At 42.9% G+C, this 13,292-nt stretch overlaps 5 protein-coding genes across 5 annotated transcripts; 3 read left to right on the forward strand and 2 right to left on the reverse strand.

Moving 5' to 3' along the window:
- Window positions 1-68: 68 nt before the first annotated feature.
- Window positions 69-3,660, forward strand: WALSEDRAFT_34261 (hypothetical protein). Its single transcript, XM_006960766.1, has 6 exons — window positions 69-468; window positions 516-748; window positions 796-962; window positions 1,009-1,096; window positions 1,141-3,257; window positions 3,302-3,660. Exons 1-5 carry the CDS (start codon window positions 100-102, stop codon window positions 2,237-2,239), a joined length of 1,956 nt encoding a protein of 651 aa, XP_006960828.1. The 5' UTR covers window positions 69-99; the 3' UTR covers window positions 2,240-3,257; window positions 3,302-3,660.
- On the reverse strand, window positions 2,743-3,656 carry WALSEDRAFT_7313 (Phytochelatin-domain-containing protein; the record flags this gene model as incomplete). The annotated part of the gene is made up of 2 exons (XM_006960767.1): window positions 2,743-3,255; window positions 3,300-3,656. Coding segments are annotated over 2 exons (870 nt in total), but the record flags the coding sequence as incomplete, so codon positions are not given.
- Window positions 3,661-3,988: 328 nt separating the features above from the next.
- WALSEDRAFT_34262 (urease) lies at window positions 3,989-12,610 on the forward strand. The gene is made up of 17 exons (XM_006960768.1): window positions 3,989-5,076; window positions 5,122-5,477; window positions 5,524-5,587; window positions 5,631-5,742; window positions 5,789-5,871; window positions 5,917-6,003; window positions 6,050-6,092; window positions 6,136-6,198; window positions 6,243-6,286; window positions 6,331-7,096; window positions 7,145-7,887; window positions 7,932-10,186; window positions 10,229-10,260; window positions 10,324-10,679; window positions 10,726-10,944; window positions 10,993-12,066; window positions 12,112-12,610. The coding sequence occupies exons 1-10, from the start codon at window positions 4,018-4,020 to the stop codon at window positions 6,946-6,948; spliced, it is 2,529 nt and encodes an 842-aa protein (XP_006960830.1). The 5' UTR covers window positions 3,989-4,017; the 3' UTR covers window positions 6,949-7,096; window positions 7,145-7,887; window positions 7,932-10,186; window positions 10,229-10,260; window positions 10,324-10,679; window positions 10,726-10,944; window positions 10,993-12,066; window positions 12,112-12,610.
- WALSEDRAFT_58919 (hypothetical protein) lies at window positions 6,950-10,303 on the reverse strand. The gene is made up of 3 exons (XM_006960769.1): window positions 7,932-10,303; window positions 7,145-7,887; window positions 6,950-7,096 (listed from the first exon to the last, which is right to left on the reverse strand). The coding sequence occupies exons 1-3, from the start codon at window positions 9,837-9,839 to the stop codon at window positions 6,994-6,996; spliced, it is 2,754 nt and encodes a 917-aa protein (XP_006960831.1). The 5' UTR covers window positions 9,840-10,303; the 3' UTR covers window positions 6,950-6,993.
- Window positions 11,254-11,613, forward strand: WALSEDRAFT_10239 (hypothetical protein; the record flags this gene model as incomplete). Its single annotated transcript, XM_006960770.1, has 2 exons — window positions 11,254-11,331; window positions 11,374-11,613. Coding segments are annotated over 2 exons (318 nt in total), but the record flags the coding sequence as incomplete, so codon positions are not given.
- Window positions 12,611-13,292: the final 682 nt, after the last annotated feature.

Here is a 13,292-nt window from a genome sequence, read left to right on the forward strand (position 1 = left end):
TAGCATCTCTCTATACTCTACTTTGAAGCACAGCTCTGCATCTCTCGAATTGAGTCCGTTTACGTCTTTACTCCCAACTTCCATCAACATTGCCATAATATGAGCAATCCGAAGATGCAACCTAGACCAAGAGGTGGTCGCAGGAACTTCAATGGTAATTTAACCGGATCCAATCCATCTGGCACAATATCAACGACATCAACGACGCCAGCCACAGCGTCAGACAGTGAAGGGGTTACACCACCGCTAGACTCCAGTAAAGGCCAATCTGTATCTTTGCCCATGCCACCACCTGGGTTGGTGAAACCTGCCGAAGTTCCTTCCTTAGAGACAGACCAAGCTATTTGCTTCATCTGTGCAGAAACCGTGTCGATCTGGGCACTAGGTCCTTGCTCACATCGCACTTGTCACACCTGTACACTCAGAATGCGTGCACTTTTCAAAAATCGCGAATGCACGTTCTGTAAAGTAAGCACATAACGTCATTCAATCTGGTCAGTTTTAACGCCCAATAGAAAGAACAAGAAGAAGTGCTATTTGTTAAAAGTGCTACGATGGCTTATGATGATTATAAAGGTATTCAAAGTTGGCCACATGATTCCAAACTTAACATACGATGTGAAAGCAAGTCAATGCTAAGCACTTTACTTACTATGTTAAGATTCAATTGCAGCAAATGTGATTATGTTGCGGCTGGTTGGCAGGATTTACGTGGACATGCGAAAAATATTCACAAAGGCACTCTCTGGTGGGTAATCTGTGAAGCTATGCAATATTTCTCACCAGTGTATATAGCGATTTGTGTATTCGACACAAGAAAGTGTTTACACATGAACACAAGTTCTTCTCCCATACTTCACTTCTTAGACATCTTCCACCACTTCCTTCATACTCCGCTAAGGCTAGAAAAGTGCAGCCAGCTATAGATTCACACCCCGGATGCGATTTCTGTTTAGACCACTGTACGCAAAATTATATAAAAAGGTGGTATTATCTAACAGTTAATAGTTTACAGTGAAGATGAACTCTTTAAACATATGCGTGAGCACCACGAGGAGTGCTTCTTGTGCAAGCAAGCTGGTATCCGGATGCTTTAGTACGTGCTCAACTTCTCTCTAACCTTCATCTAACACCTACCAGCTTTAAAGACTATCCTGCTCTCGAAAAACATTTCATTTCGGACCACCATCCATGTCCACATCCAGGATGTATTGAGAAAAAGTTCGTCGTTTTTGGAAGCGAAATCGATTTGCGCGGCCATCAAGTGGAAGAGCATGGTGCCCATCTCACCAACAAGGAAAGGAGGGATGTTAGTCGGCTCGAAGTAAACTGGTCACAACCAGTCGATTCTGCCCAACCACAACAAACAAGATCAGCGACTGGTAGTGGAAGAAGAGCTGCCTTTGGTGGACGTCTTACCAACCAACCAACGCAATCAGGGCAATCGTCTACTGCTTCCTCAGCGCCTGCGACACCAGCTCATGATGCAGCACCTGTAGATCCAGCTATTGCTGCTCAGCATGCGATGGTTATAGACAAAGTAATGAACTTCACCAAGTCAAGTAATTCAGTGCAGGCTTTCAAATTCAGCATCAGAGCATATAAAAATAATGAATCAACCGCAAAGGATTTGGTACAATCTTTGGTATCTATTCTTAAGAACAACATTGACCTCATAGCATCAATTGTGAGCCAAGTTAGCATTTTGTTAGGCAACGAAGAGAAGAGCCGAGAATTAGATATAGCCTGGAAAGAATATAAAGGACATCACAGGATTGCCCAAAGTAGCAGTCAACCACAACGTGCGGACAACTTCCCAACTTTGGGTTCATCAGCTGCTGCCAAAGCTAGTAGTCGACCACTTCCCCTTTGGGAGAGAGATGCGAGTGCAAGCAAACGGCCGCAGAAGGTACCTCCAGGAAGTGCGACTTCGAGTTCCCATTTCCCCGGCTTGGGGAGCTCCCAGCCGCGCACGTCAACAGGTTGGAGTAGTGGAGGTGCAGCTTCAGCTAGTCGACAAGCGGCGTCGAGTGCAGCCAACTTCCCTGCTTTACCTTCCTCAGATGCAGTCATGAAAGCTAATGCTGAACGTAGGAAACTATTCAAGCCGCACCAGCAAAGAGTCGTCGAAGGTCAGGCTCAATCGTCGAGCAGCACACCTTCAAGTACCCAAGAGAATAAGAGTAATAACAAGAAACAACAAAAGAAGAAGCAGACATTGCTGACGATTGGATTGTAGTTATTTGATTCAAAATAGAATGAGAATGCATAGATTGATTAATATTGTTTGTAGTACAGTTTTGAGGGTATGTCGAATTGTCTCTAATAAATAAGTTGGACTCTATATTATGTTGAGCAACTACTTTTATTCCCACAGCCGCAGCTGAGTTCAGATTCAAGTTTGCAGCAATCGCCCAAAGCATTTAGTTGCTGTTGTAGTATAGCCATTTCCGTATTTAATGAGCTACTCTTCGAGAGCGTTGATGCGACATAATCTATGAAATCAGGTTTGATCGATTTCGGGATACTCAAGTTGAATGGACCATCTGGCGCAAATAGCGACATTGCGAATAGACCATTGATAGCTTCTTCAGTTTTGACAGCTTTTCCGAACTTTGTTTGCTGGAACTCGTCAAGTAAGACAGCCAAACTGTCTTCCGAGGCGTTACTGCGCTTGCCAACAACGGTGAGCTCTTTATCCTCGACAACGTCACTAATAACTTGCAGGAAACTCTCCAACGTAATGCTTGATAGCGACCTCAACGCATTGTTCATCTTGATTTGGAACAACTTCCAGGTACTCTTATTCAAACTGATTGTTGTAACTGAAGGTGAAGTGCTACTATACTCATTTGGTTCCACGGGGGAGAGGAGTGTATATCCTCGCGGTTGACCTGTTACTTTGTCCAATGGAAGCGTCGCCTCATATGCATCCTCAATTGAAGTCCAATAGCTCGGATATTTGAATCTTGCGACATCTAGAAGTAAAAGTGAGTCATGTGCTTCAGAGTATCCGCCAACGGGGCTAAAGTGACCGTCACCCGTTTGTCCGAGACTTTTACGTGAGTAAGACAAAACCATGAAAGTACCACTACTCCTAGAGGCGAGCTTGACATCCTCTCTGAATTTATCGATACCCATTGGAGCAGGTTGTACGTCTGCTTTCAATCCATTGCAGCGTGCAAGACAGGTAAATTCTGTGAGCGAAATACCCGTTTCTGCGACGCTCTGCAGGGATCTACAGCAATCGAGCATCTGTATGATTGTTAGAGGAGCGATACATAATAAATCACACTCACCTCCTGCTCATACCACCTCCAGGGACCTTTCCAGCGCCTTCCTGGATCCTGGCCAAGTGCATTCAGGATCATAACGAGGCTGCCTAATCCACAATATGCTGGTTCGTTTTGTGTGATGAACTGACTCGCTAGGGGGAAATAGGCTTCCATATTTCCCTCTAATAGAGCATTCGCGAACATTTCCTTACCCCTCGATGAAGTGAAGGAAGTGCATTTGGGTGGCAAAGGTCTCTTATAAAATGAGGCTGTAGGTTTTGCTAGAGCTGGTCTAGCTATCGTATCTAAGGTTGTCTTTGGGATATCGTGCATCGTGTAGCCTGATAGTGTCTTCAATGCCTGCATAAATGTACCAGCAAGCGTTCTGTAGTCGTTTCCTATCAGCTGGGTCATGATCGATAGGGTGGAATGTAGAACTCACAATGTCTCCGATTGATAAGATGATCGTCCGAAGTAGAGAATAAACGTCCGAAAAAACGATACACCAGTATAATTTAAAATTTATAGCGGATAAGATCAAATCGAAAGTAAAAGCAGCCATTTTGGCCAGTCTAGAAATCTCCGAATATCAACTTTCCGGTTGCCGAGGTGGTTGTTCAATGACAGCCAAGTTGTCAAGACACGCATTCATAGCTTTTTACTCGAACTTTTTTTAATTTCAACCTTATTTATTCTTGTTGCTTTTCTTATCTTTCTCTACCAACCATCAAATAGAGCGAAAATGAGACTGTTTCCCCATGAGCACCACAAAGTGCAAATGAACGCTTTGGGAGTCTTAGCACAGCGTAGGCTAGCCAGAGGTCAATGCCTCAATGAAACGGAAGCGATCGCACTGATAAGCACGGTCATACACGAATTAATTAGAGACGGCGAGTCCAGCGTTGCGAAATTGATGACCTTGGGGAAGAACATGCTGGGCAGACGACACGTTACACCAGACGTTCCTTTCAGAATCAAGGAATTACAGGTCGAAGGTACTTTTCCGGATGGCACTTTCTTAGTAACAATACATCAACCAATTTCTACACAGGATGGCAACTTAGAGTTGGCACTTTACGCGTCATTCTTCCCTGTTCCTTCTAATGATTTATTCCCACCTCACCCTGCTGAGCTATATGCACCTGATAAGCAACCGGGTGCGATCGTTACCAAACTCGGTACACCAGATGTTATGATCAACAAAAATAGGAAGAAGATCGAATTGAAAGTAACGAATCTCGGAGATAGACCTGTCCAGGTCGGATCACATTATCATTTCGTAGAAGTTAACAAAGAATTGGAGTTTGACAGAATAAAAGCATATGGAAAGCGACTTGATTTATTAGCAGGTACTGCTATCAGATTCGAGCCTGGTGCTAGTATCACTGTTGCGCTTGTCGAGATCGGTGGCCATAAATACATATCCGGTGGAAGCAATCTCGCAACTGGTGTCTACGATAAAGCTGAAACGCACAGGATCTATCAAAATGTCAAAGCTGCTGGCTTTGCACATAAGGAAGATATTAACGCAAGGGAAACTTTCAGCAGTGGCACACCATTTTCGAGAGAAATCTATGTTTCAATCTTCGGTCCAACTACAGGTGACAAAGTTAGACTAGCTGATACAGATTTGTGGATTGAAGTCGAGCATGACATGACTCACTATGGTGATGAATGTAAATTTGGTGGCGGCAAGGTACTCCGAGAGGGTATGGGTCAAGCAACAGGAAGAGGCGACAGCGAAACTCTCGATACCGTAATTACCAATGCCCTAATCGTTGACTGGACTGGTATATATAAGGTATGTTAATCACTTTCTATGCTCTCACTAAAGCGCTCCATACAGGCGGACATCGGTATCAAGGCTGGATTCATCAAAGCAATTGGAAAGGCAGGCAATCCAGATGTCATGAATGGGGTCACAGACGATATGATAGTGGGTGTAAACACTGAAGTTATTGCCGGTGAGGGTAATATAGTCGTCGCTGGTGCCCAGGATGTGCATGTCCACTTTATATCCCCAGATCTCTGTAAACAAGCCCTCGGTACTGGTATTACAACTCTCATTGGTGGTGGGACTGGAGGTCCTGCCGCGGGCACAACAGCAACGACGTGTACGCCAGGTGCAAACCACATAGAGAACATCTTCAGTGCTACCGATGGAATAGCCCTCAACGTTGCATTTACCGGAAAGGGAAATGAGTAGGTGAAGAGCTTCCCTAACGATTTTATTGACTTTACGAAACAGCTCCGGAACGCAAGGTCTCATAGACGTGATTGAAGCTGGTGCCGCAGGTCTCAAACTCCACGAGGTAAGTTATATGTTATGTTTTATATAGAGACTAACTCGCGAAGGATTGGGGAGCTACACCTGCTGCTATCGACAACTGCTTATCTATTGCCGATAAGTATGATATACAGGTCAACATCCACACTGATACACTAAATGAGAGTGGTTTCGTCGAAAGTGCGTTAATTTCTTGATAATTGTGTCTATCTAACACCCCGTGAAGGTACGATTGAGGCATTCAAGGGTCGTACTATACATACATACCACACAGAAGGTGCTGGTGGTGGTCACGCACCAGATATTATCGTAGGTCTCATTTTGTTTCGATGTGCCGCTTATATCGTCTTAAAGGTCGTCTGTGAACAAAACAATGTCCTTCCTAGTTCGACTAACCCTACAAGACCATTCTGTAAGAACACTCTTGATGAACATTTGGATGTAAGTGTTTTGGTTCCATGGGAACATCCGAACTGATCTAATTTAGATGGTCATGGTTTGTCACCACCTTGACAAGAATGTACCAGAGGGTAGGTGTCAATTACGGACGTAAAAATTCTTAACACTGTTTAGATGTCGCTTTTGCGGACTCTCGTATTCGAGGAGAAACGGTAGCAGCTGAAGACGTTTTACATGGTGCGTAAGGATTGAAGCTACATTTGTTATCTAACACATCATAGATACGGGTGCAATATCAATGATATCATCTGACAGTCAGGCGATGGTGAGTAATTATGTGCTGTGAAAACTCATCATTGACGCCAGCAGGGTCGTATAGGAGAAGTAGTCTCCCGCACATGGCGCACAGCTCACAAGATGAAATCCCTAACGGGTCATTTAGAAGGCGCCGACGCGGAGAATAAGAATGACAATGAGAGAGTAAAGAGATACGTATCCAAACTCAACATCAATCCTGCAATCACACATGGTATCTCACATGTTGTGGGTGATATCCAACCTGGTAAATTAGCAGATTTGGTTATGTACCAACCACAAAACTTCGGTGTTAAACCTGAGATAGTCATAAAAGGAGGTTACATAGCTTGGGCCGCCGTCGGAGAAGCAAACGCCTCAATACCAACGGTCGAGCCTATAATAAGTTACGAAATGTTCGGTGCCTTACATAAAGCAGCGTCAAAGAACTCTTTCAATTTCGTTAGTGAAATCTCCCTGAAGAATGGTAAATATGATAGCTACAAACTAGATAAACGAGCATTGGCAGTGAAGAAATGTCGAGATGTTAGCAAACAAGACATGAAGCACAATAGCACGACACCAAAAATGGAAGTAGATCCTGAATCCTACGAAGTAAAAGCAGATGGTGTGCTCTGTACAGTACCACCTTCTGATGTTCTTCCAATGACCAAACAATTCAATGTCTTCTAAGGCGTTATTACAATATTAATAAATTATTACATAGATGGATACTTTTTAAATTGCTGATACGGCCATTCCGAATGCTGAACCTTGTGTACCTCTGCAGATACCCGCGAATTCACTGCAAGCCTCTTTTACACGTCTTGCCGTACGTGCGCTTAGATTCCTGTTAACAAAAAAATACCATGCTTAGCAATAGACCTACGCATTTATAGTCTTGGCTAACTTTTCTTTATCCTGAAGAGAAGCTCTTGAGTAGACGTCTAATGGTTCGAGCACTGCCGCCTCGACCCATCTTTCAGATTGGCTGGAGAGTTTGACGACGAAAAGGAAAACAATCTCGCCTAGTATAGGTACTTGTGAGCGAGGAGCATTGTGTGCAGCACCAATTAAACTAATTCTAACCATAGGTGCACCATATTGCTTTAGAAGATTATCAACAATACCTTGCTCCATCGGTGGTAGATTCCGTGTCTGGAAGATAACACTAGCAACAAAGTCAGCTGCTGATCTCAAAGAATGTCTCTCAGGTATTTTGAGAGCAACGGTGGAGAATGTCAGCAAACCTTCCAGAACAGTTCCATTTAATTGAAGGAATGCAATTGGAAGTGTTTTCGTCAACATTGTCAACAAACCGAAGAAGGTTGACGTGAGATCTGGGTGATCTTGCATTTTCAATTCATCGGTTAGTGTTTTCGATATACCACTCCAAGCTATAGTAACAAGTTGCAATATTATTGATACGAGAGCATCTCTCGTATGTGGTTTTTCATCGATAATCAGTTTAGATCTGTTTATCAACGACGTAGACAAACTCAACCAGATTGATGACGGTATGAGTGTCGATAGGGCCATTCCTGCGACATTTAAGAGATCATCTATACTTGGTGTGAGAAGTGTCGGTTGCGTAGGTGATATCGTTAGACTTTTCACTATATCTCCATAAATCTGCTGAAGAGGTTAACAAAAAAGCTTTATTTGTTATCACTTACAGTAGAAAGATCGGAATCGGAGGTGCCTTCCATAGCAATCTTTGCACCTATTTCAATTAATTGTTTTCTCAGTTGTGTAACTGCTTCATCATTTCCAACAACATCAATAGCATTTTGGTTGACATCCTCGTCGTAGTTTACCAATCCTTTGGAAACAGCCAGGAGGTTGTCTAGCGCTATCAAAACATCATCGCGTTGTGAGCTCTCTTTTGCTTTAATAGCTATGTCTATATTGGCGAAAATTATATCTATCAGTGGCCTGACCATGGAAATCAGCGGGTCTTTAGCTTGGAAAGGTGGTAACGCATTGACGATAGAGACGATCGCTTGTATTACTTTGGATCTTTCCATGACGGGTACAGTTGTCGATAAATTAGTGTGTAATTCTCCAAATGCACCAATTTCTTGTATGAGATGCTGTTTACAATCACCACATAGACTCCTCAGGGCATTTGCTGCAGGAGTAGCTAGCTCTATGTCGGATAGCTTCGACACAACAAAGTTCAACAGGGGTGGTAAGACTGACGGATGGTTGCTTATTTGAGGCGAGTACTCGTCTATAACAATCAAGAGTGTTCTTTGGGTACGCTGGCTGTGAGAAGAGACAATATCAATAAATTGTGGATTGAAAAGCCTATTAACTGCACTATCATCCTCCGGTAGAGCCTCTTGTATCGACTTGAATGCAAATAATGTTGACTCTACTTGTTCAGATGATTGTAAGACATTATTCAAAGTATTATAAAGTATTTCAATCAAGCCGTTCCTCAGTACGTAGTATGAATAAATGAAGGTATCACCAACTACCTGCCTATAACTTAAGAATTGATCTCTCGCGAGTTGGTTCTGAGCAATTGAACTTGGAAATACGCTCTTTGTAAGAAGAATATAAGAGAGTTGGGTAAAGTAGTCCTTGAAATGCTCGATATTTGTAGGGTCATCTGAGAGGGTATCCTGAAGTTGGAACCAGATGTCGAGCGAACTTTCGGATATAGTTTCATCACTTCCCGCCACACCTGGGAATGAAGTTGCTGACAATGCTAGTTGAAGAAGACCATGGGTAGTTTGAGAGGTTGGCTGGTTGATGATGAAATCCGTATAGCTATCGACAAATGACATCAACAAGTTGACAATAGCTTGACTATTTTCATCGGACGATTCATTTTCTACGCATTCCTGCCATACTTGAGAAGTCAAAGGTGACGTCAATAGTTGAGAGACTGGTACTGAATAATCCTTGAAAGTGATAAGTATTTCGACGATTGCAGCAACTTTACTGTAGTTTTCAGTGTTTATCGTGGATAAAAGCACATTTAACAGTCTATCCAGGAAATCATGAGAACTGTTGAACTTCAGATAATTCTCAATTGAAGTCGTTGTCGCGTCCAGATCCTCCAAATTGCTCAGTATTGTGGTTTCTATATAGTCTTTGTTGGAAAGCAACTGCTGGCGTAACTGTTGTGTTTGCTCTTTGCTGAATTCCAACCTTACGAGATCCTCCAAGACGACGGCCAACTTGAATGAGTCTGGTAAGTGCACCTGGCTGAGGATACTGAATAGGTCATTTAACGATGATTTCACGAGTGTCACTATTAGAGTAGATAGCAACTTATTAGATAGCAACTTGTTTTGGTTGTTTTGATTAGTGTAATGTAATATTTTTTGCTGGAAACTGAGTTTATCGTCCTCATTAAGATGTATGAAGTCATTTGATGCTTTTATTTGGGCTGTTAAGGCTCCGTAAAACTTGTAGATCGTATCATCTAGCTCGAGGAGTTCTTCCATGAGTTGCCAGCCAGCAGCTGACTTCTGTATATTGAGAAGCTCATTTTGATAGTACCTAATAACGTCGTTCGACTTTGGCTGTACTATGTTGCTAATAATCTCATCGAGTGGGATATTACTCATGGTCGTCGTACGAAGAGAAGACGAGATATAGCTAGTATACAGAAATGAGCTGTATAACTCTCTATAGTTTGTACTTCATACGCTGCAGTATCCTCTTATGACCTCAGCGACTTGGCCGTAGAGACACCACGACTTTGACAGCTTTGGCATCTTCAAAGATCCTCAACTTTGACGACGATGGACTTAAATTTTATCGGCGGTAATTTAGGAAAAATACAGCAAACCAAGTGCGTGGATGATTTCTCCGTTATCTGACTTATTTGTCACAGATCAACTTCCCGACCACGCGGTTCTTTAGACTTGAGGAGAGGTTATTCGAACGCATCGCGTGGCTATACTTTGAATGAGTATGTCTTCTCTTCTGTGTTTCATTCGCTGATTTCCAACAGACAGGACGACTACATCAGCTCTGAAGAAGAAGGTACCGTCCGTTTGCCTGCATCGCGATTTTGGTACGCTGACGTGCCCATTTTTATCGCTTCAGATGAGAACATAAACATTTCACGAACCGACGCTACAATGGTCCTGAATAGGAAAGGAAATGGTACACCGCCGCTGTCAGCTTCAGACGACAAGTTAACTTCACCACAACTCAGCAATGCGCTATTTACCAGTAACAATTATTCGCAACATATAACACCACCTGAATCACCTCCAAACTCGTCCAATAAGTTGCCACCATCGCGTCAGCAGTCGCATGCAGATTTTCATCACGACATACATCACATCAATAACAAGTCTAACCTCACTGAATGGGCGCCAGCTGAAATGGCTAAGCCTCCGCCGACCCAACGCAGGCTTCACAACCTTCCTGATTGGAATTTACTCAACAAGTCTGAAGTGGGTAGCTTATACCGTCGAAGGTAAATAGACTAATACACACTAGAACCACCTCACAGCCCACCCAATTTCCCTCATTCAAGCTGACTTAGAGTGGTCATTGAGACACCTCATGTCTGAGCAAGTTTTCGAGCAACTCCTAACTGATTCACTTGGTAGATATCGCTTTAGACAATTCCTTGAGACGCTTTCCCCAGATTCAGTTAGCAAACTTGACTGTTGGACAGATACAACAGTTTATGATAAGCTTGTCAACCAAATTAGAGTGAGTGGAAAACAGTTTTGATCGTTTTACTTAGCTAACACATTTGAGGCTGGTTCTGAAGTACTTTATCAGCTTTACCTGTCGTCTTCTTCACCGAACAAGGTAACCATCCCACCAGTACACACTGAGAATACATTCATCAGCCTACAAAAACTTTCACAAACAGACTCCGGTTTGGAACCAATGCAACAACACCTCCTAACCTCGCTTTATGAGAACGAATTTCAGCAATTCGTTCGTTTTAAGCTAGTAGAGAGAGCTAAAGTTAGGCTCGGTAAGGCCATACTTTCTGACCGTGAAAAGGATGGTTTGAGTGATGCCTTTGTCATAACAAACCCAAGGCTCCGCGACCATCCCATTGTCATGGCTAGTGATGGTTTCTCGAAGGTAAGACAATTGTTTAATGAGCCCTTTAACACATATATTTAGGTCACTGGATACCACCACTCAACAATCATTGGACGCAATTGTCGTTTCTTGCAAGGACCAGGTACTGCTCCACAGTCGGTCCAACGTATCAGAGATGCACTCAATAATGGCGTATCGATCACCGAGTTGCTCCTCAACTATCGCGCAGATGGAACACCTTTCTTCTGCCTTTTGAACATGATTCCTTTGCATGATTCGCAAGGCAAGATAGCTTACTTCATAGGTGGTCAAGTAAATGTCACTGGTATACTCTCGTCTTCTAAGAATCTCTCATTCTTGCTTGGATCAACCAACAATGACCCTCAAAGTATCGGGCTGATAGAGGACAAGGGACTCACATTTTCTCCAACAATGAGCCGTTTCGGTAGACCAGAGGGTGAGGATGAAGATGAAGACAATGAGTATCAGTCTTTGAATACTAAGACTTCTTCAATGAAACTGGCAGCGGGCCAATCCCTGGAAGTAGAACATGAAGGCGATATGCTAACTAACTCGAGATCTAGCCAGGGTGTTAGTGGGGGTATGACCATGGGAAGCAGAATGAAGAAGTTCTTCTCAAAGAACAGACCGACTGATCAGCTTCTCACTAACAACAAGACTGGCCAGAGGTTATATGGTGCCGAAAACCTTGCTGGAAGCGAGCCAAAACCGCTGGAGTCACAATTAGCTTTCTTTGAGCACACATACACGAAGGTGAATGTTGATATATGTGAAAATGATTGTTAATCATATCTTCAGCTCATGGTTATAAAACGCAACAAGAGAGAGATTGTCTTCTTGACACCTGACTTACTCCAATTTTTGGGACTTCCAACTAAAACATCGTTCGACAGGAACTACTCGACACTACACCACGCTTCGCTTACGAGTGTACTCTCATGTGGACCAAAGCGCAATGCAGAAACGAAGGCCCTGAAGGAGCTGGTAAAAGATGCTTTCAAGCGTGGTGAACCACTTTCTACTAGAGCTGGTATTCGTTATCTTGGCAAAGCTGGACTCTTCCAGCGTACATCAGCTACTGATGTCCGACATGGTGTGCTTCACCTCACACCTATGCTCGATAGAGAGGGTCAATGTTTCGCATACGCTGCAGTGTTCTCTTAAACTGTTCTTTTGGGGAGACTTAGGGTCTGAAACATACACGAAAAAATATCTTAAATATTAATGGTTCTATTTAGCACATTAGTAAGTACCGCAAATTGCAAAAATGCTCGTTGTTGTAATACTTCTATTTTTTTAATATTAATTTACCATCTTTTTGTAACCTCACTTCATGAATTCATGCGAATAGTAGAAACCGAATTGGATGCGTGTGGAGTTAAGTATCGTTTCATGGAGTAAGTGCAAACTGAGTGCACTATGATGAGTTGATGTTATTCACTTGTCAGTAGGACTATATTTCGGCTGATGATGATGATGAAATATAAATATATTGTTAAGACGATACAAAGTTAAACTGCGTCCATCAATACTTCTTAAAGCATGAGGATTTGAATGGCATGTTGAATTGGTAGGAAGCGTTTCTTGACTAGTGTCGTAAAATGTCTTGATGATTTGCGTGTCCGGGAATTTTCTCGGTTAAGCCGAACCACCGGAGTATCTTGGGTACGTAGTCAATTGTGGTTTGAAAAACTCGTAAAGGGCTTGAAGAGCTTGTGCGTTCCTGAGCATTGGACCTAATTCGAACCGAATGTTGATCTTGGTTATCTTTTTTCGCAAGGTAATTCTTGCCATTATGTGTCTTCTACATATAAATACTCTGTGCGAGATGCTATCATCTACGCCGCACGTCCTGCATTTAGGTGAGTCGATTAGTTTGAATCGGTATCGGTATGACTTAGTCGTAGGGAAGTGACCTGTACGTAGCTGGTTGCTAGGCACCGTGTCGCTCTGGGTAGCTCATTGAGGAGCTTAGCTAG

The sequence above is a fragment of the Wallemia mellicola genome (assembly GCF_000263375.1).
Source record: "Wallemia mellicola CBS 633.66 unplaced genomic scaffold WALSEscaffold_36, whole genome shotgun sequence".
Classification (NCBI taxonomy): Eukaryota; Fungi; Basidiomycota; class Wallemiomycetes; order Wallemiales; family Wallemiaceae; genus Wallemia; species Wallemia mellicola.